Source organism: Astatotilapia calliptera, chromosome 22, assembly GCF_900246225.1.
Source record: "Astatotilapia calliptera chromosome 22, fAstCal1.2, whole genome shotgun sequence".
NCBI lineage: Eukaryota > Metazoa > Chordata > Actinopteri > Cichliformes > Cichlidae > Astatotilapia > Astatotilapia calliptera.
Genome location: NC_039322.1, coordinates 4,649,286 through 4,674,049, shown reverse-complemented (window position 1 = coordinate 4,674,049; position 24,764 = coordinate 4,649,286). Strand labels below are relative to the sequence as shown.

Here is a 24,764-nt window from a genome sequence, read left to right as displayed (position 1 = left end):
GTCGCCTACTGGTTGTAAAAAAAAAACAAAAAAAAAAACGCTATACAGCTGTGCAGCTCACCTGCTACTCTTTTTTTTTTTTTTGCCAAGAAAGATCCCAAGTGCCTTTACTTTACCAATTGGATCATCATCATCGTGCTTAACGGGTCCAGGAGCTCTCAATGCAGGGCATGGGACAGGAATCAAATTGTGACACCTCATTCTTGCTGTAGTCTACAAAGAATTGTATAGACCCATCTTTCTTCACTATGAGAAGTATGGGGCTATACCACACACTAGCTATGTCCCAATTCCTAGGCCACATCCTTCAAAGGCCGCATTTGGAGGCCAATAATGTCACAGCCAGGCCATGAAGGCTGTCCCAATTCAAAGGCTGCTCCAAATGGGGCCGACAAATACGTCCTTCATTTCCCTCGATTTATTTAAAATATTATTGTTAGTCTTTTTTCAGGGTTTTATTTGTTCCTGAGTAAATTGGTTTGGCTGAGATTAAAGTTTACACAGCTGAATAAATGTCAAGCTGATTGAACAGAAGTGTGAGATGGTGGAGAATTTACTCCAATGTCCTCTTATATTTTAGTGAGCAAGGAGTAGACGGCTGAGTTTATTAAACTCTACTGAGACAGCTGGGGATGCAAATCTGAAGGCTAGATCGTCCCATTTCACAACCTCGCACTTCCGGCCTTCGGAGGACCCGGCCCCCATAGACCGCGAAAGCCTGGTCCTTCAAAGGATGCGGCCTAGGAATTGGGACATAGCTAATGTGTGACTCTTCTATTACTCCCAGCTTTACAACTTCAGCCAATTTTCTTTGAACCATTTGCCTTTTATGTTTAGGGAACCTGTAGGGCCGTAAACACAAGTTCAAGCATGGGCATGTCTCACAATCTCAATGAGATTGAAGCTGAGCCACAAACCACACCCTGGCAAAGTTTTTTTTGCTTGTTTTTAAAATCAGACAAATATACTGCCATTAAAAAATTTTTGCCTGGCTGTTTTCAGCAGGCTGGATTGAAAAGCTCCAGAGTTTATCGAGCGACCTGACATTTCAAGAGGGCTCACTCGACCAGATGTGCATGTGTTATTGATTAATTCATTTGCCTTGCTTAAATGACCTCTGTTTAGAATTTATCATTACTCCCATACTCCCCAAAATGATGATGGTCTTATGTATAGTATGATATTTATGTGTTTGGGTAATAATTACTGTTCATTAACATGCAGAAATGCTTACTTTGCCCCACAAAAATGTCTTTAATTCGTGGCACTTTACAAGCTATAGATATGTTCCATTAATGAACATATTATTTTCCTTTAAAGCTTTTGTTTCTATTTATTTAGCTTTAAACACCTTAAAAATATATCTAACTTTTCCAGGAGGAAAATAAATTCTGGGAGTAACTTCAAAAGAAGTATCTTGAACCTCTGCCTGATGACAAAGAAAAACAGAAAAAGATGGCCAATGAGCTGCGAGAGCTGAGAAACAAAGTAAGTGTTGGAAGATGTGTTATCAAGAATGGGCACCATTTATGTCCTATGATTCCAGGTTGAAAGCGCTGTTACTTGGAGATGATATCCAAATTGATCCAATTGCCTTCATGTTTATTTTGGGATTTGCAGTTTCAGTTGTGATCCAGTTCCTTGCGATGCTATACCACAGGTGACCTCTTACATCAAATCGCAGTGTTTTGATACTCACCAAGAGAATCTAACATTCTTATTTTGTGTTCATTGTGTTCAGGATTCACACTCTCATACATTATGTAGCCATTGTGGACACAGAATCCAAAGCGATAAAGAAACTTGAAAAACAGAAGTCTTACCTGCAAGGCAAAAGGGTATTTGCAACTATATTACATAGACAGATTATTTGTATTCTTTTAACTGTACAGAAATAATTTTTTGTGCTAATCTTTGTTCAATTGCCTTCCAGCATAGCTCCAGCTCTAATGCAGACTCAAGCTACAGCTCCATGGAGGACTTTGAGATTGAGGACAGCGATGTTGAGTCAGAGGTCACCAGAAAGCAGATGTAGTATAGATGTAGCTGACATTGTTGTGTTTGTTGGGGAGAAAACAAACATACAGTACAGCACTTCAGATTGACACTGCTAGCGATCAAAGATTTATGGAAGTTTGACATGCTGAATGCATTCTGTACTGTACATGAGATTGATTGACAGTGGTCTACAGACGATCAGGACGCAGAACACAATGCGCTGTAAAAAAAAGAAAGAAAGAAAAATTGCACACAAAAAAATCCATGAAACAGCGAGGCCGTGAAAAGAGAACTGCGTTATAGCGAGGGACCACTGTATATCATGTTTAGGTGGATACTAGCGAGCTAACTCTTGACTACGACAGTGGTAATACTCCAACAATCCATCAAGCAGTGCGGCTTCGCAGTTTACCAGAGTCGTATTAAAACGTTTTTTGACAGAGTTTTGATTTTCGAGCACCGTGTACAACACAAAATCGGTTCGAGGTCAGTAAGCACAACCAGACTTCAATCATAAGGCACACTGTCAATTTGAGAAAATTAAAGGATTTTAGGTGCGCCTTATAGTCCGAAAAATATGGTACCAACTTGGATCGACTGAGCTCCGTTCGCCACAGTTTCCAGGGTTTTTCCAAGTTATTAAAATCACAATGGATTATTACAATCAGAACAGATTATTACATTTAGAAAGTCATTTCCTTTTTACTATAATGGCAAATATATGTTGCAGTGTTGATCAATGTTTAACAAAATATTTAAATATCTAGAATTTTCATAAATTGTCTTTATTTTGTGTGCATAAAAAATGTATGTATTGGGAACTATACAACAGTTGATGAAAAACTTAGAAAAAAAGATACATCATGCTAAATGTTAACATGTTATAAAACTTTACTTTGACCTTACTCGACAAAGTTTTGTGAAACCTGTGGAACACCTGGACAGAGATAGGAAGGGATGTACCTCCTTATATGTCCTCCACTGGAGATAAATCTCTGCAAAAAGATTAGCAGTATCATCTTGTCAGATGTATACATAGACTCCCTTTTGTAAGACAATGATAGTTGAGATATTTGTTTAAAAGTCCTGTGAGGTTAAATATAATACAATACATTACAATTTATATAGCACAAAAAAACAGAGGTATGCCAAAGTGCTTCACAGAACCAATTAAGATCAATAACAGATACAAATATAAATACACTGACAGGTGGGAGACATAACTAACACCAGGCATTGTAGGCACAAGCCAAAAGGCTGAAGGTTAAATCAGACTTACAAAATGCGGGCTCTAGAAAGCCGGGAAGGCTACACTAAATAAGTTTTTAATTGAAATTTAAAAGATTGAATTGAAATAGACACGCGAATAGCTTCGGGGAGATTATTCCAGAGGGTAGGGTGCAACAGAGGCGAATGTGTGGTCACCTGTGGTCTTAAACCAAGGTCAGGAGCATTTGGCCTGCTGATGTAAGCGCTCTTCCAGTGGTATAAAAGCTGAGAAGATCAGTAAGATAGCTGGGTGCGGTATTATTTATACAGTATACACTCAGGCCAGGCATAAACATATGTAAATAAATGTGCTCTATATTTTTCAAAGCTTCCTGTAACGGTCTGAAAAGTCCATCTGGTATTTTGGTTGAAAAGTTGATTACATAATATGCCATTTTTAATTGAGTGTAACATGGGGTTCTAAAATAAAAAAGGCATTTAAGCTACAGGTAAACACTTTTTTTTTCTTGTTTCTTTTTTTCATTGTAGGTAAGTAGGAGCTTTTATCTTCATAGTAATTTTTTTTTACCACTATAAAATTTTATGAGTTTTATGAAGTTGGGGAAACCTGCTGTCAGCTGAGACTGAAGAAGTTGATGTTGCTAATGATGATGTCATCATTGTCCTTGGTGGACAGAGATGCATTGGAAGACATTACGTTGCTGGAAAAAAGAGAACTGAAAAGAAAATTCAAAATATTAATAACCACGTAACTCCTGATCTGACACTGAGCACAAAATCATAGGATTTCCTCATATGTCATTCTATAGTATCATACTTCCTGACTAACAAACAAACAAACAGATAATTGACTGAAGCCTAACAGAAGAGGTAAATCTGGGAGTGCAAGTCATCTTAATAGATTATTATCTTAGAAATAATTTCAGGCAAGGCCAAATCAGTTTATATAAGCAAAAGTTTTCATGAACTTATTTTGCCAAAACCTATAAGCTAATGCTGGGGTTAGTTAAGTTTAAACAGTGGCAAAGGTCAATGTAATATAACTATGCAAAAAACAAACAAACAAACAAAAAAAAAACCCACACAATTCAGCAACATTAGGCAAATACCATGAGCAAAGTCTAAAACTCCAGAAATGGTACCAGGTGGTGTTCATGGTGAGATTTATTCCTCAGACCTAAACCTTTGAAGATATTTGACTTCTGCTTTGACAACAACTTACCAAGGGTTAACAACGTAATTATTCCAGTTTATCTATAATTAGGTAACTATAGATAAACAAAAGAAAAAAGCAAAAGCAAGAAACATAATATACAATATGTAAAATATGACATAGTGATTGAGGGTGAATTTTCTGGTGTCAATATGAATTTTCCAGGTATTATAAATAAATAAACAACAAACAAATTATCACTGTTCTTAAGACTTGACTTTAAATATAGTGATGGTGAAACAGATTTAGCGAAAGGTAGGAGTTCACACATCTGTTTTGTTGAGCCTTTGTTGATAAATCTTTTAATTTGACCGATTATCATTACTGTAGTCTTCCCACCTTTTATGTTTCACTCTGAAATACTGGTTTTGATCATATAATGGAAGCAAAAAATGATTTCGGCATTTCAATATTATATTAATGGTTATGTATAAGGACATGTATTTTTCTGGGGAAAGGTAAAATTTACTTACATCCACTCCTCTCCGCCTACTCTGTTTTAACCCAGAGCTTTAATCCAAAGAGGGATCAGTTGGCTGAGCCATCTGGCCATCCATATCATCTCTCAGAGCCCTTTTATAAACTCTCATGAGTTTCTGTCTAAACCCCTCCTTGACTTTTAGCCCCATACAGAAATATAACAATGGGTTCACACAGCTGTTAAAATAAGCAATGCTCTTTGTTATAGAGTACCACTTTTTCACCACTTTGTTTTCATTATACACAATGTCTACTAATAGAAGGCACTGGTAAGGTGCCCAGCACAGGAAGAAGGCAATGACCAAACATACTAATATACGAAGGGGCCGAGATTTCCCTGACAGACGAGTGCGTCGGAGGCCCAGGCCAACCAGGATGTAACAGATGAGAATGACCATAAAGGGAAATATGAAGCTGAATATGAATTGCATGGAGTAGAGAGCAACTTTGGTGTTTTTGTTTTCCTTTGGCTTCTCCACCCACACCATTTTACACTTAGTTTGGTTGTTGTTGTCCATGTAGATTTTGCGGAAGGTGAAGTAGGGAATGCTGAAGAGGAGCGCTATAATCCAGACACAGACTGCCACCACCCTCGCTGCGAAGAGGGTGCGTCGACGCTTCGTGAGGATGGGCTGACGGACACAAAGCACTCGATCCAGACTGATCACAGCCAGCAGGAAGACAGAGCAGAACATGTTGGTGTGTTTGAACAAACCATGAAACTGGCAGAGAAAGAGACCAAAAGGCCACCGTTCTAACTTCATCTGGATGAGGGAGAAGATTCGTGTGAAACAGAAAATCAGATCTGCTATCGCCAGATTCACCAGCCACACATTGTTGACTGCTTGCTGAAGAGACAGAAGAGACAAAGTAAAATAATATATTATTTACATGACGCAAGTAACCAGACTTTGATATTATTATCCCCCCAGTCATTATCAATTTATCAATAAACAGAGCAGCATGCATTATGCACACATCTAGTGATCATGTGAATAAGTGGATGTAAAATCTGGTGTCAACTAATATTGTTAAATAGCAATTATGTCACTTTGTAAAACTGTGTGTTTTAGCCCAAACTCAGTTCCCAGAGCACATAAACTTAGGTTGCTCTTGCGGATATAAAAGGAACTTCATAGCACAATAAAAACGTACTCTAACTCATGTGTTAGTTTTAGACGTCCATGCAGGGTAATGACATGCAAAACATGTATAAAATCACTTAAATAGAATCTACCTGACAAAGTTAAGTAGCCTAGAAGATGTCAGTCAGCATCACATGCCATTATCAAAAGCAGGGGTGTCCAACTCCAGGCCTCAGGGGCAGGTGTGCTGCAGGTTTTAGATGTGTCCTTGATCCAACACAGCTGATTTAATTGGCTAAATTACCTCCTCAACATGTCTTGAAGTTGTCCAGAGGCCTGGTAAGGAACTAATCATTTGATTCATGTGTGTGGACCCAGGATAATATCTAACAGATGCAGGACACTGGCACTTGAGGCCTGGAGTTGGACACCCCTGATCTAAAGGAACTCAAGAACAGATGGGAAGCAAAGTCACTGAATTCTATCAGCCTGGAATTTGCCTGCTAAGCCAAATAAATGCTTGTGCCAGGATCCTGGCAATTTCAAGCACACTTTTTGTCATTATGGGGTTTTTCGTTTAGAATTTTGACATGAAAAATTACTTTAATCTACTGTGTAATTAGGCTGAAACACGGGGAATTAGGGAACAAGTGAAGGGCTGTAAAAACTTTCCAGATGTATTGTATACTGTACATAAAGAAATGAAGTTTGACTCAAGACTTTTGCACAATACTATTCATAAGTCTTAGTTACTAGCAACCACTTATATTAATGATGTTGTTTTTTCAAGAACATATGGCCTTATTCTGGGTTTTAACTTAGATGTACTGTACTGTACTTAGTCATGATATTCACAGTGAAGACTTACAGAATTCTTATTACTTGCTTTTTCTTTTTTTAACAGAGTTTTCAAACTTTTTGTACAGCATTTTTTAAGCATAAAAAAAGTTTTCAACTCTATTGAGTGTTTGATAATGTCACGATCCTGGGTCTTAGGACCCAGTGTTTTGAGTTTTAGTTCATTTTGATGTTTATAGTATGTTTAGCTCATTAGGCCTCCTATGTTGATTTGCTTATTAGTTCCCCCTTGTGTTTCAACCCATATTAAGTCTCCCCTGCCCTTCATGTCTCTCTGTGCCCCCTCTGTTCTGTGTCTTTGCATGTTTGAGTTTCTTGTTTTCTGCCACCCTGCATTGTGCATTATGTTCTCATGGTTGGTCTTTTGTTACTCCATCTAGTCTAGTCTCTTGTGTTCAAAGCTGAGTATTTCCCTCTGTGTATTTTGGTTCTTAGACCTCTGCCTTATGGTTTGTCTCTGTTTCTTAGTTGCTGTCTCCACTGTGTCTAGTTCGCGTCTCTGTGTGATACTTCCTGTTTTACTTTGAAGGTCCATGCCTCATGTGAGTGTTTCTAGTTTTGCGTCTCTGTCTCGTCCAGTCCTGATTTCTCCCAGCTGTGCCCTCCTTCTGTGTCTCATTCCCTCGTTATCCCTCTGTGTATTTAAGTCCTGTGTTTCTCTTTGTCAGTGTCGTAGTCTCCATCATAGCTGTGTGATTTTTCCCTGTGGCTCCTTGTGCTTTAGTTTTCCCAGTTTAGTTTATTTTGTATTGTTTTTCGTGTCCCACTCCACGCCAGCAATAAAGCTGTGTTTTTTGAGTTTACCTTTTGTCTCTGTGAGTTTGCGTTTGGGTCCTACTTTTGCCTGCACACAGCCGTACTGTGGCAGATAAACTTGTCACTGAGTGTGTTTCCACGAGTATAGTGTTTGACATATTCTTGTTTCTGCATTTACATGTAAGTAGTGTTGTCAGCGTTAATCTCGTTAATACAACGTTAACATCATAACCGCTTTAACGCGGCAAATCCCCGTTAGCGAGTTAACGTGGATCGGCCCGGGCGCTAACGCATTAACGCGCTAATGCGTTGGCGCCCGGGCCGATCCACGTTAACTCGCTAACGGGGATTTGCCGCGTTTTGGCGTTTTCACTGAGACACAGAAGATATTACTGACAAACAAAATTAGATATTTAAAACACTGTATATTCACCTTAAGTTTGATTCCAGCCATCCAGATCACCACAGCGTTTCCTGTGATGCCGAGCACAACGGTCACTGTGTAGAGGACAAAGTTGATGTTTCTAATGATGATGTCATCATTGTCCTTAGTGGACAGAGATGCATTGGAAGACATTACGTTGCTGGAAAAAAGAGAATTGAAAAGAAAATTCAAAATATTAATAAACACGTAACTCCTGATCTGACACTGAGCACAAAATCATAGGATTTCCTCATATGTCATTCTATAGTATCATACTTCCTGACTAACAAACAAACAAACAAACAGATAATTGACTGAAGCCTAACAGAAGAGGTAAATCTGGGAGTGCAAGTCATCTTAATAGATTATTATCTTAGAAATAATTTCAGGCAAGGCCAAATCAGTTTATATAAGCAAAAGTTTTCATGAACTTATTTTGCCAAAATCTGTAAGCTAATGCTCCTAATCTCAAGGGATACATTAGCCTGGTGATACTGTTATAATAAGATACTTTTTATTCCTGAACTCTGGAAGAGTAGCTGTGCATGATAACGCAGACCTGTATCTACAGGTCTGAGCCGTGTGGGATACCGGAGCACAACACAAAAAAGAAAAAGAAAAAAAGGAAAGTAAAAATGCCCACACTCCCTGCTGCCAAGGAAAAACGAACGCTGCCACAGGATTACGGTTTACAACAAGCAGGTTTTTATTAAACTCAAAAGGTAGCAAGTGTCAGGGTGGGCATAGCAAAAACAACAAACAAAACACTCTAGAAATGAAACAGAACTGCCTTACCTATAATGAGAATCCCCAAATGTACTAAAAGAAAACGACTTCCTACCCCTACAGCTACCAGATCAACAACAACAAAAAGGTCTATTTAAGCTATTTACAATATATACAACGCAGCCAAGCTCTTCTCAGCCTAGAAACACGTTCACACAGCACACCGGAAGGCCCAGGGCTAAATGCACAGCTCATTGGAAGCAGGAACTAGGACAGGTCTGGACAGGTCCTCATTCATAGCCAGCCTGACTCAGTCTTCCACCAGCCTCCACCTGGAACTTACATGTTTATCTATTTTTATTTTTACATTTAACTACTGTTGTGCATGGTTGAATTATATTTTAAGGCATCTGAGGAATAGTTAAGTTTAAACAGTGGCAAAGGTCAATGCAATATAACTATGCAAAAAACAAAAAAAACCCCACACAATTCAACAACATTAGGCAAATACCATCAGCAAAGTCTAAAACTCCAGAAATGGTACCAGGTGGTGTTTATGGCGAGATTTATTCCTCAGACCTAAACCTTTGAAGATATTTGACTTCTGCTTTGACAACAACTTACCAAGGGTTAACAACGTAAGTATTCCAGTTTATATATCTATAATTAGGTAAACAGTAGTCTAGTCGCTGCTATGGAGATTATATTTGGTTAAAAAAGTGTTAAAAAGGTTACGTCATTGGCCTGATCCATTAAATCTAAAAATCAATTCAGAACTTTAGAAATCCACAGAAACCTACTTGAAGATGCTCCTCCGATTGGTAGCACCGCCCATTATTGTTGTTATTGTTTAACATAAACTATAGGATGTAACCATTAAAACCCGTTACAAGAGATTAAAATTATACTTCTCATGTTAAGCAAATAATGTTCCAACCATGCCCTATCATTAGTCGTGCAAAAAGAATCTATAGTGCAAATGAAAAGAAGACAACAACAACTCCTCAAAGGAAAAAGCTGTTCTGCACAAAGGTGGTTTCTTCAGTTTAGAGAAGCAAAGCTGCTGCAGTGAAAGGGGAAATAAACATGGCATGACAGTGACCATAGAATGTTCTTCAACCACATATAGAAACAAAGGAAGAAAAAAAAGTTTGCATCCATGTCTGTCCACAGACAAAAACAAATATAATTTAAACTGAAGACTTTGAAGGAATTTAGTATCTGTGTCACAAAAGGTCACAACTGCTCTTTCTGTTCTTAAGAAATTTGGGTTTTTGCAGAACATTTTGACGTCACAGTAAAGTTGACATCTGTCTTGAAGTTTATAAAATGTTACCATTCCAATTTCATAAATTGGCTGTGTGCAGGTGGAACACTGGATTTCGACCTAAAATGCAGCTATATTCGCTGAATGGGAAAAAAGGTGGTACAAAACTAAACTGGAAAATTAATAACTAATAATGCGAAAAGACACATCAGGAAACACAGCCAAGAGGGAGGACGCGACACAGAACTGAGGGAGACCCGGACATAAATACACTCAAGGAAACGAGGGATGTGGGAGCACACGGGGAACCCAGCTGACACAGATAATGGTAACAAGACAGAGCAGGAGCAAACACAACGTGACGTACACTGACGGGAGACTATCAAAGTAAAACAGGAAGACAGAGACGCAGACACGAGGGGGAGAGAGAACACGGGGAGAGCACAGACCTGACGGGCTGGGGAAACACAAGGAGGGGAAACAAGGCATAAGAACTCACAATAAAATAAACAGACACACAGAGGGAGACAGAGGGCAAAGATGAAAGGGGGAATCTAATAAACTAAACTAAATAGAACAACCTAGGAACCATACAGAATAAAAAAAAAACTGAGAACGCTGGGTCAAGATGATCTAGGACCATAACGATTCCATCATTTTCTCATTTTAATTTCTGTGAAAGAGTATGATAATTCTCATTTCACCTTTGAGGTGACTTAGTTCACTTATTGCCTTCCTGACATCAAACCAATTTGAACCTAAATTGAAGGCACACTAACACAAAAGCACAATCCCTTTGGTGTATCAGTCATCAGTTGTTATTGAACATGACAACTTAATAGAGGCAAAAATCTATAATTTATATATAGCACTACACTCAGGTACTCAGGGGTAAAATGCCTGAAAATCATCTGGTGAAGCATTTTGGGTGCAGTTCTAGCAACATCTAGCTGCACTACAGAAGAGAAGGGAGCCTAATAGGCAGACATTTTCTAATGCAACATTTCCATTAGCAAAACAAAAATCAACAAAGAGACAAAATGTGTCACAAAGCATGCAATTAAAACCTAATTACAGATACACAGGAGGCAGATGGAGAGAACAAAAGGTGAGCCATTTATTCACACTGATGTACAAAACGTCAAAATCAGGCAAAGGCACACAGACGTACACAACCTGAAACACATAAGGGAAGTTACTGCTTTCTTCAGCATTACATTTATTTGTACTAAATTGCATGCCACAAGTATTAGTAAATCACCCATGCATAATACATTCAGCTTTGATCCTTGTCAAAGGGAAACTCTTGCAAACACATATGCCATGATGCCAGAATTAAAGGTACTTCAGGTATCTGTATGCCATAAAAAGAAAAAAACCCCATCAAACTCTTTTCTTCCTGGGCACTAGGGGAACAATCAGGAAATCTCAGTATGTGTTCGAAAAAAGGAAAATGTTGCAGTGGTATAGTGATACAGCTTTTCAGGAGTGGAGATATGAATATTACTTTCATTTTTAATGCACTAAAGGATAAAAATGCAATGGTAAAGTGCAAACAGCATCCAGTACAGAAACAACCACATTATACTGCTAACACAACCTCAGCTCTTTGCAAGGATCTTTACATACAGCATACTAACGCAAAGCTAGCCAAGAACCAAGAGTGATGATAACACAGTGATGAGCAGTCAGGCTGCAGCCTCCGTGTAGGTTCTTGTTTTTAAAGTGTGAAAATTGTGAAAATCACTTTTAAGTGTCTTTAGGCCAGCTGTCATCTTTACTTTGTGTTGTCTGCTTTGTGCTCATATGTAAACACTAAAAGAAAGATCCTATTTGTGTCCTCATTAGTATAAGTATTTGTGTTGGTGTGCGTGACTGTAGCTTCATGTTCATATTGTTAACTTATGAGACAGTGTTTTTCATGTCATTTTATTGAGTAATGAGAACGTAATGTAATTAATTATTTTCTCTGGTGAGTAATTAAGTAACATACTGGAACATACAAACTTACTTTTAAGAAGATTAATGCAGTACATTACATTACATTGCCATTTATTACTGAAAACATAATCAAGGTCATTAAAAAGGAGGTAGGAAAAGGAGATAGGAGGGACTTTAGGAAAGCACCCTTCATTGTGAAACTAGCTGGAGCTCATTTGCATTTAAAGGTGCAGACAATAAAAGAATGAATTTGAAACAGAGAAAAAACTATACAGACACGTTGGAATTAAACTGTGTGATCCTCTGAGAAAAGACACATTCTGAACCTCCATTAATATGGTAAAAGTAGTTTAAAATGGCCTTATTTAAGTTGGTGTTTAAGTGTTGGACACAGTCACCACAAAGAAATGACTCCGCATTAACTGCGCTCTTCTTTCATTATACAGTCAAATTATATAAAGAAAGAAATTGAACATTTTTGATACTTACTATTTATATCTCTGCTTAATATTTTCTATACTGGGCATAGTTCACGTACATTAGACTGAAATACTGTTTTGTACCACAATTGTGCAAGTGATGCCACACAGTCATCCTCTTTCCCTCAAATACGTGCATGTTGTACAAGATAACGATAATATCCAAAAAGCAAATTTATAAAAACCATAGTAATACGCGTCTCTTGTTAAAGTCACAGTATTTACGATGAAATGTATTAATGAAATTTTCAAAAACATCAAAATTCTTTTGTAGCATCTAATGCATGATCAGATCTTTTTTTGTTAGGTTTTTTTTTAGCCTAACTTAGTTGTGCATTTTATCAACACAATCTCTGTAATATGACTTCAGTGAACACTACCAAACTCTATAACCAGCTTATACACTTACATCAATAAGAAAAACTTATGAGGAAAAATCAGTGAGAATCATGCTACCAATATTACATTGAGTATTATGTAAAATTATTGTTAAACAGATCAGCAATCCTGAAAGACACAAACTGTGTAAAATGTACACAACTGTAACTCTTTTAGTCATAAGTGGGAGATATTAAGTAACAATCTTATTTGAGGAACCAAAACTACAAAAAAGTTCAGATTTCTTACTTGCAGAGTTTGAACGCAGCTGATGAGGACTGCTTTAGTCTTAGTAGTCAGAGGCAGAAGTGAAAATGTATCTACTGATGTTTATCTTCGTTACTGTTACATTTGATTATTTAGTTTGTGTCATGTCTGTCTATCTCTCAATCACACACACACACACACACACACACACACACACACACACACACACACACACACGCACACGCACACACGCACACACACACTCACAGACTTCCTCTCTTTCTTCATGCCATGTGTCTGGCTTTGTCTTTTCTGCATATAGTTGTTGCTCTTTTTCTCACACAGTCACACTAATGTTGCCTCGCTGTTTGTCAAACACCCACATACAGATAAATATAGACAGAAGATGAAAATGTTAATCATACTTCAGACTGGTTGCTTTTCTCCTCAGGCTTGTCTGCCAATCAGATTCATCATGAAGGAGCATTATGTCCCAAGCAGAAGCCTCATGTGAAGTGGTACATGTTCGAGCAGTCTCACCACTTTTCGGCTTTTGCTGATTTCCACCAAAAAAAACTGAGTAGCTCAAATTTTGAGTAGAACTGATGTAGAGTGCACTGCAATGTCTTTTTCTGCCATAAACGGGTCATTTGTGGCTCATAATGGGCATCTACTGCCCTTGGGTTGTCCTCGGCTCAAAGATGGTCCCTATGTGAATGGCAAACAAGTATATGGGAATCCCGAGTATTCAACACAAATGTAACAATACTTCAGTGGTGGTTAAAAGTATGTTGCTGAGAAGAAGGGTTTTAGTAAATGACCACAAGAGGGCGAAAACAATCTCTAACTAAATGAAAACATTTAATAAAATCAGCAAGCTTTTCTCAGACCTTGATAGGCAACTGTTCAGCGTTACCCAGAGTAATGCTGGCATATTTTTAACCTGTTCCTTTAGCTCCCTCTACTGAACTACACATGAAACCCAGATTAGTTGTTTTATGCCCCTGATGCCTAGTGTTTCTGATTTGAAACGCATTTTTTTTGTGAGTTTTTGAGACTTTTTCATCATCAGTGTAACCCCCCCCCCCCCCCCCCCCCAAGAGAAAAACAAAACAAAACAAAAGAACTAAATTAGTGCACATTACATTTGAAAGCAATTAAAAAAAAATGATGCAGCAAAAACAAAATTAACATGAAATATGGACATTAAAATTTAGTAAACTTTTCAAACACATGGTTCAATAAACGCTCTCTCTCTCTTTTTTTTAAAAAGAATTTTGTGGCAATTATTTCATAGTTCAGACTTTAAGGGGCTAAATTTCTTCAGTTCAGTTTAATTCAATTTGAATCAAATCACCATCAATTCAATCACCACCAAATCACAACAACGGTTGCCTCAAGGGGCTGTATATTGTAAGGTAGACCCTACAATAGTACAACTGTGAAAACCCCCAACAATCAAGTGACCCCCTGATTTCTAGAATCGATTCGATTCCGATTCACAAGGTCCTGCTTGATTCGATTTGAATCGCAGAAATTTTGCCTCAGACAGTCAGAAATATTACAATTCTGATCATTTATCAGCATATATCCATATTTTTATATCTATAAAAAGAAAGCTGACACTTGTGAGACTTCATCAGAGGTGTAAGCATCACAGCAGATGCCTTTGTGTCAAAGTAACTGAGCATAAAACACAGAAAAACATGAAGGAGATTTTTCCTGGCCTGGATTTTTACAACATTTAAAAATGTAAAATATTCTGCAGTAGAACAAAACCTGAAGAAAACCATGAATCAACATATAAACATTACCTGATGCTGAAGCAGAGAAAAGTTACAGAGGTTTAATTAGAGTGACAACTAAGCATTTTGCAATTTGTCATGATTTAAAAAGTTTAAATTTCTTCAGTATTGAACAACAGAAATGAGAATTTGTTGTCGGAAGTCAGTTAAATTTAAAAAGTCACTTAATAAAGAAAAAAAAAAAACAGCGGCAGACAGCGCTGTACATAATGGTAGACTGGTGGGGAAGTGTTGAGTGCTTGACTTCTTCCTTCCAGTGGCGCTGTCACTTGAACTGTGTCCCAAAACATAGGCTGCATCCTTCAGAGGACCCGGCCTTCGCGGTCTATGTGGACCGGGTCCTCCAAAGACCGAAAAGGCCGGAGATTCGAGGCTGTGAAATGGGACGGTCTAGCCTTCAGATTTGCGTCACCGCTGTGTTGGTGGAGTTTAATAAACTCAGCCATCTGCTCCTCGCTATCTAAAATATAACAGGACACTGCCGTAAATGTTTGGTATCATTCTTTTCAGCACAACCTCACATCTGAATTTACAGTTATGTTGTCATATTGAGATACTGTCTTAACACAACTGATCTAAAATCAGACAAAAAACATAAAATCCAAGTAGTGATATTTTTTACTGTAACAACCACAAACATATTTATTGAATCATATTTCATAACTTTAAATGCAAATATAAATTGTCAATTTTAAAATCATATGCACAAGTTTTAAGATAAGATAAGATAAGATAAGATAACCTTTATTAGTCCCACACGTGGGAAATTTGTTTTGTCACAGCAGGAAGTGGACAGTGCAAACAGCAAAGTTATTTTACCCATTTTTTAATAACCATTTCAAACTATTAACATGGCAATCAGGTGTTCTGCATTCAATAAGATGCCACACAAATTATTTGTGCCACTCCAAAAATAATTTCTGTCCACTATAAAGGAGAACATCACAGCCTGATACCTGCACGTCTGACAGCAGCAGGTGTGTCACTCCTCCTGTTTTCTTCAAGCACCTTAAAGAAGTCCAGATGCTTTTGCTTTTCAACCTCCTTTGACTACGATGACCTAGATGACTGAGAACCTTCACAGACATACTCCTCCTGTTTTCATTCAGCAGTCACCTCATTGTTCTGGCACACAACACAAAACTATCCACAACACTACACACTAACTACACAAAATAACACATTAACTACACACCCCAAACACGCTAAACGTCACAAATCTCTCACATCTCAAAACTCTCTCTCTTTTTCTGCTCTCTCTCTCTCTCTCTCTCTCTCTCTCTCCCCATCACTCCTAAAACGTCCCCCTCTTCCTAAACAACCAAATGTCATGTTGCCAAATAATTTTTTGATTGGTTGACATGGTGCATTCCTCCACCAACACAAACGGGCTGTTTTTTGTTTGGTCATAAGCAGAGAGTCTTTGCTAGCGTTGTCCTTAGACGGTAAACGTGATGAAACTATTCAGAAAAAAACACAGGAATATATTGTTTATCATGACTCTGGTTTCACGTGGCCTATCAACACAATTTAAAAACTGGTATATATCACCTTGTTGCTTTGTCATCTTAAAGTAGTCATGTGATTGGATTACCACTTTATTCTTCCTCAGTGAAACAACAGCACTCATGTGATTGTTTTGCCACCTAGCTCCAGGTGCTGTGCCAAAAAGTGATGTCTACCAGAGGGTAATTGCCGCCCACGGGAGCATGCACAGCTGCTTAAAGCTGTAGCGCCCAGATTACTTACAGCTACTTCTGTGCAACTGATATAAGATGCGGCAAGCTGAAGACAGCTTCAACCGTCTGTTTGTTGAAAAATAGTAATGCCACCGCACTGCGTTTTCTTGTTAGTAACGGTAACGGCGTTGTAACGATAGGAATTGTAATTAGTTAGATTACTCGTTACTGAAAAAAGTAACGCTGTTATTCTCATCACTGCTGGCTACTGGCTGTAGCTCAGGCGGTAGAGCAGGTCATCTGCTGATCGGAAGATTGGTGGTTCGATTCCTGGCTTCCCCCAGTCTGCATGCCAAATATCCTTGGGCAAGATATTAACCCCAAATTGCTCTCCGATGCATCCATCGGAGTATGAATGTGTGTGAATGTTACTTAGAAAGCACCTAGAACAATGTGCTTGTGCGAATGGGTGTGAATGGGTGAATGCACAAGTTGTGTAAAGCGCTTTGAGTGCTCAGAAGAGTAGAAAAGCGCTATATAAGAACCAGTCCATTTACCATTTACCATTTCTAGGAATATGGACAAATTTATTAAACCCCCCAAAATATGACTATCCAGAGTTGGGACCAGGAAGCACAGTTGCAGTCTTACACACCTCTCTGCAGCTTCTCTCCTACTGGAAGCAGATCAAGGATTATTGGTTAATGATTAACCAATAATCCTTGATCTGCTTTCTCTATTAGTTTTTTTTTTTTTTTTTTGTGCCTGTCGCGTTTGGATCTTTAGCCGTCAGAATTGTTGTCTGAAGGCCAAGAAAGATGCCAAGCGGATTTACTTTACCAAGTGGATCATCATGGCCTTGCCATATTGGTCCATTTGATTGACCTTTATTATAATTATGTATTTATTTTATTTTATTTTCAGTTGTTACAGATGGGACAGATATGACTGGGGGATAGGACAGGGAGAAAGAATGAAAGAAAGAGAGGGAGAGAAAGAAAAATAGAGGGGAGATGAGAAAAAAAAGAAAACACACAAAACACCTGGATCAACTGTATGGAGATAAAAAAAAACAGAAGAGAAAACAAACAGGAAAGAGCAACATAACAAATACAACACCATCACAATAAACTAGCTAACAGTAGATGCTAAATATTACATGTTATTGTGCAGCACACAAGATCGGCAGCGCCCAATGTGCTTTGAGATAGCAGCCAAGAAATGTGTAGTTTGTGTCTGTGAACACCGGTGTGTACACCTGTGTGTACACCTGTGTGTACACCTGTGTGGATCAGCATGCTTGTATTCAAAAGGTTTCTCCATGTAACAATCTGCTAGGGAGTGTGGGGAGCCATAGCCCCGTCCCCCAGGGCATAAAGCAGGTATGGAGGAGATCCAGGCCCCAGACATTCAGAGGCCGCAGAGTACGAGGAGCCAAGGAGGACCACCACAGGGGCAACCATGCCACCCTCCTGGGAAGAGCTGAGGAAAGCCCCAAACGAGAGGTCACCCAGCAGCCACGGAGCAGAGGCCAGAGGGGGTTGCAGTGACGTGCCCTCGGGCTCTGCCGGCCTGAGGCCTGAGGGCACCCCACCCCCCAGAAGGGGCCCGGTCGGGCCACAGGTGCCAGGCCCTGCTAATCGGCCACCAGGAGTGAGCTGGTGAGCGCCCAGCCCCAGACACCAAGAACCACCAACATACCAACGTCTGAGGGCATCAGCCACCGGCAGGGAGTGTGGTGAGGGGAGATAGGCCTCCATACCTCGGAGAGCCTGAAATGTTCCCAGAGAACTATTAGGTTTAAACCATGAATAATTCTTAACTCTAGGATTCATACTTCTCCAAATGTCTGTAAAATTATTATCACTAGCAAAGTTCTCAATAATATTATTTTGGTTGCCTCCTTCCTAAGCGAGGAGGCCATCTGTCCATCCATTCATCTGCTGTCATGTTCCAACCTCCCCCTATGTAATCTATGGGGTACATAACTTTAAACTCTAAAATAACATTTGTTAAATTTTCCAATAGACTTTTATTTTGAAGCTCATTATTATGTCTATAAAGATTTGTGACAATTAGAAATATACCTTCACTCTTCAAAACTACAGTTTACCAATGGGCCCCTCTGTCAGCTTTGTAAGTTATAATCTCCCCTGGGAATTTATTAAAACAAATCACCACACCTCCAGATCTGTTAGAACCATGGCTGAATCTGGTCTCCCCACTGATTAGCCCAAAAGGTCAGCATCCACCGTGTGAGTTTCTTGTAGAAACAGACAGTGACATTTTTTCCCCTTGCAAAATAAAAAAAAAAGTGCCTTTCTCTTAACAATTTCCTTCAAACCCCAAACCTTTAATGAACCAAATTAAATATTTTGAGTGAACCATAACAAGTAAGAGAGCATACTATAAGAATAAATAAATAAATAATAATAAAAAGTATGAGTTTAAATCATAACACTTGTCACCCACTCAATGAGTAATAACCTGTAACTTTCAGTAGAGCTCTGTTGCCCCATTAATAATATTACACTGTATATAGTCTTACATGAAGTCTTTCATTCCATCCTTCGTCTATCCATGAGGACCCCGGAAAAAGGCCCGTTTTCCAGCCCATCTTGCTTGTTCAATTTGGGGCCACAGCCGCCTCCTCTTCTCACTGCTCCCGTGGCAGTACCTCAGCGAAGTGGAAACCGCCGTCCTTACAGACCGCCAAACCTTTGCTTTGACGCTCTTCCTTTACGTCTCAGAGCAAGCAATGATGACATTTCTGACCTTGTTCTCAATCTTCTTCTCAACTCTATGCACCATATCTACAGATTCCTCAACCTTTGATATCATATCAGGTGCGATCTTGCCAAGGATTCCAATAACCAATAATAATAATGATAATAATGTGACATCTTCATCTTTTAACTTTCTTTTTTGCAGGCTTCTTTTAGGTGTAGGAACCAAGTCGTTGCCATGTTCCCTTTTGCTCACCACTGCTACGTCCATTGCTGCGTAGTCATGTTCCATTCCCTGTTTGCCATCTTTCTTTTCACCACATGGCGATGTTGGTTTCTTGTTTTTTGAGGTCGACTTTGAGTTTAGCAGGTTTAACTATACTTGGGGCATTCTTTTCACTATTCTCGAGTGGAAACAATTAAGAACACAATCTAAATTCTGGGATAAATTTATCAAGCTCCTAATTCGTGCGACTGCTCAACTTGCCATCGTGCACCACCCCCAAAAGTCTCAATAAATGCACACGTTTTGGTGGGTATAGCGGCTTCCACGAGTGTGATGCTTATTTTGAGCAACAAAAGATAATAAAATATAATTTTATTTCTATATTTCAAGATCACAATAATCTTCCAATTTAGAACTACAAGTTAAAGAAAAAAAAACTAACACAAATAAAAATAAACTTCAGTTAAATACTTATAATTTTTCCCAAGCCACGCGGAGCTGTTATGAATTGTGTGTTAAAATTGAAATGGTTAAGATCCTTAAGAACAAACATTCCTTTTGATATGTTAATCTCAATGTGATGATTGATAAAATGGGTGGAAGAGAATTTTAAGTTGTGACTTTGATTGCAGTTCATTACCTGTTAAAAATCAGTGTACATGGATGACTGAAGATCCAGAGGGATTTGGGCTGTAGCTGATTTTATGGATGAGAAAGGGGTCTTATTAAAACAGACGTTCTGTGAGAAGTTTGACGTAAGATGCACTGCTAAGAGTTATAAAACACTAACAAAAGCCATCCCAGTCCCTTTGAGATCAATGATTAAATTTCTCCTAGATTGGGACAGCTCTGCATAGCTGGAGACCTTGACTTGTGACAGCAGGTTTACAAACAAAGCGATCAGAAATATTTTGATAAACGAAATCTGTCCCAACCCAGTTAAAAGAAATTATACTCTAAAAGAATTTGAGGCCATTGAGGTTAAGATTTAGCCAACTAATGAATTCCTAAGACTTGTTTTTTCTTTCATTCTTTTGTTATTCCTCTTGCTTTTTTAAATCTCTCTTTTTCTGTTGTTGTAATGCTCAGCCGTATACATTTATATGCATGGATAACTAATATGGTCTCATATTTTTATATTATTGTTGACAAATAAAGTTAATTTAAAAAGAAAAAATGTGCTAACAAGGAGGAGGCAGAGTTTATGACCTATACTGCAGCCAGACACCAGGGGGCGTCAGAGACGTTTTGGCTTCATTTTTGGGGAGCTGTCAGGTCGTCCATGTTTTCTGCAGTCGTTGGTTGTAACAGGACGTGATACTATACTGCAGAGAGAGCCAACACCAAGTGAGAGCACCCAAGAGCACCTGGCTGCAGCCACCCAAAGGAGGAACTGATGCAAATATCCACGAAGTATATACAAACTCACCATCTTTGTTTGTTTATTCATTCAGTACATATTTGATATCCAGTAATTAAGTTGTAGGCAAAGACATTTTCATAATTATTTGATGCAAACAACTACAGCAGTTTCCTGATGAAAATTATTATAAAGGGTTCATTTCTATATGAAAATTGTCTCTAGATGACACCATGGAAAATAATGTATCTATGTTCACAGTATGTTGTTATTTATTGGATCGTCGTCAACCACATCTAGTGGTTGGCAGAATTAGATCTCAGATCTTATCGTCCTACTGATATAAATATAAAGCTATAGAAAGAAAAAAAACCCTCCTCAACAGAGTAAAACCTGCTATTTCCTGTCAGGCTGCTGATCATTAGCTTGTTTGCTTTTAATAAAACATATTTACAGCCTCGTATTTAAAAAAACGTTGTGTTTACTTAAGCCATTTTTAATGATCATAATAACTGCAAAAAAAGTGGATTTGTTTCCCCTGTAACTCACTCATCTAAACTACACTGACACTTACATTTAGGGGCGTGCCAAATGACAGGCAGATGCTGACATGTTGTGACCACTGAGTCATTTTTCTCAGTTATCTGGATTTCTAAACCATGTTTATGATTTTGTTACTTTTTGACATTAACCTGTCCAGTTAGATTTGATATGTCAGTCCATGGGTAGTTTGGCCAAGAGTATCATGACATACGCTTTTCAAAACATTTAAAGGAACACTTTCAAAACATCTCAACGGTATCAACTCTTATATTCTTCGGGAACTCCCTGCATACTCTCGCACAATGAGGGGCCTTGTTCACTGGGAGGAATCCAGGACCTACTGCATCTGTGTAGGGTCTGCCAGGGTCCATGGATTTCAGCCCGATACCTAATGACAGTCAGGGTGTTGCTGCCTACCCTGTGGAGTGCTGTGCATTCCTCTATGGATATGCCTCCCCAAACCATCATTGACCCACCACCAAACCAATCATACTGAATGTTCTCCATAGCTTCTCCAACCCTTTCATGTCTGTTGTATCTGCTCAGGGTAAACCTGCTTTCATCCATGAAAAGGACAGGGAGCCAGTTGGTGAACCCATCAATTCTGGTATCAACCCCAGGTCTACCATTAGTGACACAGACACTAGCTAAGTGAAAACTAGTAAAAAACTGTCAGAAAAAGATTAAGAAGTGAAAAGTGTCAGTGGCCCCCACCTGCAAAATCATTCCAGTTTTGGAAGTTGTCTAATTGATGCCACTGTAGTGCACCTGCTGTTAATTTTATTATCACTAAAGCAGCTGGAACTGATTAACAATCACTTCTGCTACTTAACTGAACAGATCAATATCCCTAAACTGACCCGATGCTAGCTATGATTAAAGTTTTCCTTTAATTTTTGAGTAGTGAAGACTGCATATACTATGTACTATATATAATATATCATGATGAAATACATCTTGATTTACTGTAGGGATGTCAGAATTTATTAATGTCACCCTTGGCTAACTAAAAGCACAGATGAGGAAGGTTAGGTGGAACCTCACATGCCTGTTTTGTTGAGCTTGAATAAATACTATCAAATACTAGCGTCACGATCACTGGCAGAAACCACACCCACTCTCTCTTTTTTGCCCCCACAACATTAATGTGTTCCAACTTACAACTTAAATCCTAAGAGTGATCAGTGGACTGAGTAGTCTGGCCTTCCATTTCATCTGCCAAAGCTCTTCTATAAACTCTTGTCACACTCTGTTTAAATCCCTCATTCATTTTTAGACCCATGCAAAAATACAACAGTGGGTTCATACAGCTGTTAAAGTAGGCAACACCCTTTGCTACAGGGTACCAGATTTTCACCACTGCTTTTTCATTGTCCACCATCTTCACCAGTAAGAGGCAGTGGTATGGCGCCCAGCACAGGAAAAAGGCAATGACCAAACATGCTATGATACGCAAGGGGCGGGACTTCCCTGACAGGCGGGTGCGTCGGATGCCTACTCCAGCCAGGATGTAACAGACGAGAATCACTATGAAGGGTAATATGAAGCCGCACAGGAAGTGGATGGAGTAGAGAGCTACTTTGGTGCTATTGTACCCCTCTGGATTCTCTATTGGGTCCACAGAACACCAACTCAAGTTTTTTTTGTCCATGTACATTTGACAATTAATGACATAGGGAATGCTGAAAAGAATCGCCACGATCCAGACGCAGACTGCCACCACCCTCGCTGCCCACATGGTGCGTCGCCGCTTTGTGAAGACGGGCTGCCAGATGCAGAGCACTCGATCCAGACTGATCACAGCCAGCAGGAAGACAGAGCAGAACTTGTTGGTGTATTTGAAGAAGCCATAGAACTTGCAGACGAAGAGGCCAAAAGGCCAGTGGTCAAAGAAGAGCATCTGAGCGAGGGAGAAAACCCATGTGCAGCAGAAGATCAGGTCTGCTATCGCCAGGTTCACCAGCCACACGTTGGTGACTGTCAGCTAAGCAGGACGAAAATAAAACAAGATGGATAAAAAAGAGGAAGAAAGTGAAAGACATTAATTAGGTGGTAAATTTCATTGTAAGCAAACCTGTTATATTGTCAAATATATACAAAATACGAATTGTGATTGAGCGTTATTGAAATGCTACTCTAAAGAGAAAATTAAGTTCAGTTATGGCCGTTGAATAAAAAAAATAAAAAAATAATAAGGATTTGAAGGTCTTTAAAGTCCTATAATGACTTCCAGGTGACGATACAGAGAACAGATGATGAATGTGATGGGTAATCTTGCTGCAGGCCCTGCTGTTAAGTAATCCAATGATTTCTTTTTTTTTTTTTTTTGCAGCTTTTTTGTTTTTCTCTTTGAAGGCTGTTTTGTCTGCTGTTGTATAGTTTCCATATCAAGATCTTATCCAGTATAATCGAATGTTTGCTACTGAGGAGTGCTTAAAAGTCTTAGTTTTGGAAAAGGGCAGACTTTTCTTAGTGATCTGAGAAAGTAAAGTCTCAGTTGAATCTTTTTTTACTAGTGCCACTCAGTTAACAGTCTATTTAAGATCATCACTGACACATTTCGGAACCTAAAGCTATAAACTCCCATCACTTCCTCTCCTGCTACTTTTAGTGTCTGGGGCTTCCTCTGATGATGTCTGAAATCTATGATAAGCTTTTTGTCTTCTTGATATTTAGTGTTAGATGAAGTCAGTTGTGCACTTTATCCCTATAGGCAGTCTTGTTATCTGCTGATTTAACTATACTTGTGAGGTAATCAGAAGTACATGAATAAGTCTGGAGGTAGTATAATATTGTATATTTAACACAGACTTTAAGCAATCATGGCCATTCAATTGGCTGATAACATTCTATCAGTTTCCATTCATCAATCTTGTAACTAATTAATTTACTTTCCCAAAGCTATTATCAAATCTATCTATACCATCCAAGAAGTCTGTCAAGAGTTGGATTTCCTTGTCTGCTGAAAAGTTTAGATTTTTTTTATTTTATTTTAAGCTCAGTGACATTTGATAAACATTCAAGCCTTACAAGTTATGTACCCATTGATTTTAGATTTTTTAACCGATTGTGGCTTTCCTGGGTAGATGTTGTGAAAGTATATTTCCTGCTCAAAGAAGCTGCCTTTTAGGGTGTTATAAAATATTGTACAGAAACATTTCAAACTCAGAAGGTATTTGAAACTGATTATGCAATATATCTACCTTAAGTTTGAATCCAGCCACCCAGATCACCACAGAGTTCCCCGTGATGCCGAGTACAACGGTCAGTGTGTACAGGATGCTGCTGAATTTTTTCATCATGGCATCAATATCCACCACAGTTGCCTGGGCCTCCTCAGAAGGCTTGAGTCCCAGGGTGAGCAGAGAGGCATTGGGAAACAT

The 24,764-nt window shown here is 38.8% G+C and overlaps 2 protein-coding genes across 2 annotated transcripts; both read right to left on the bottom strand.

The window, feature by feature from the left end:
- Positions 1–3,837: 3,837 nt before the first annotated feature.
- Positions 3,838–8,996, bottom strand: LOC113015203 (formyl peptide receptor 2-like). The gene is made up of 3 exons (XM_026157156.1): positions 8,840–8,996; positions 8,054–8,204; positions 3,838–5,769 (listed from the first exon to the last, which is right to left on the bottom strand). The coding sequence occupies exons 2-3, from the start codon at positions 8,195–8,197 to the stop codon at positions 4,954–4,956; spliced, it is 960 nt and encodes a 319-aa protein (XP_026012941.1). The 5' UTR covers positions 8,198–8,204; positions 8,840–8,996; the 3' UTR covers positions 3,838–4,953.
- Positions 8,997–22,362: 13,366 nt separating this feature from the next.
- On the bottom strand, positions 22,363–24,764 carry LOC113015202 (formyl peptide receptor 2-like). The gene is made up of 2 exons (XM_026157155.1): positions 24,585–24,764; positions 22,363–23,365 (listed from the first exon to the last, which is right to left on the bottom strand). Exons 1-2 carry the CDS (start codon positions 24,762–24,764, stop codon positions 22,553–22,555), a joined length of 993 nt encoding a protein of 330 aa, XP_026012940.1. The 3' UTR covers positions 22,363–22,552.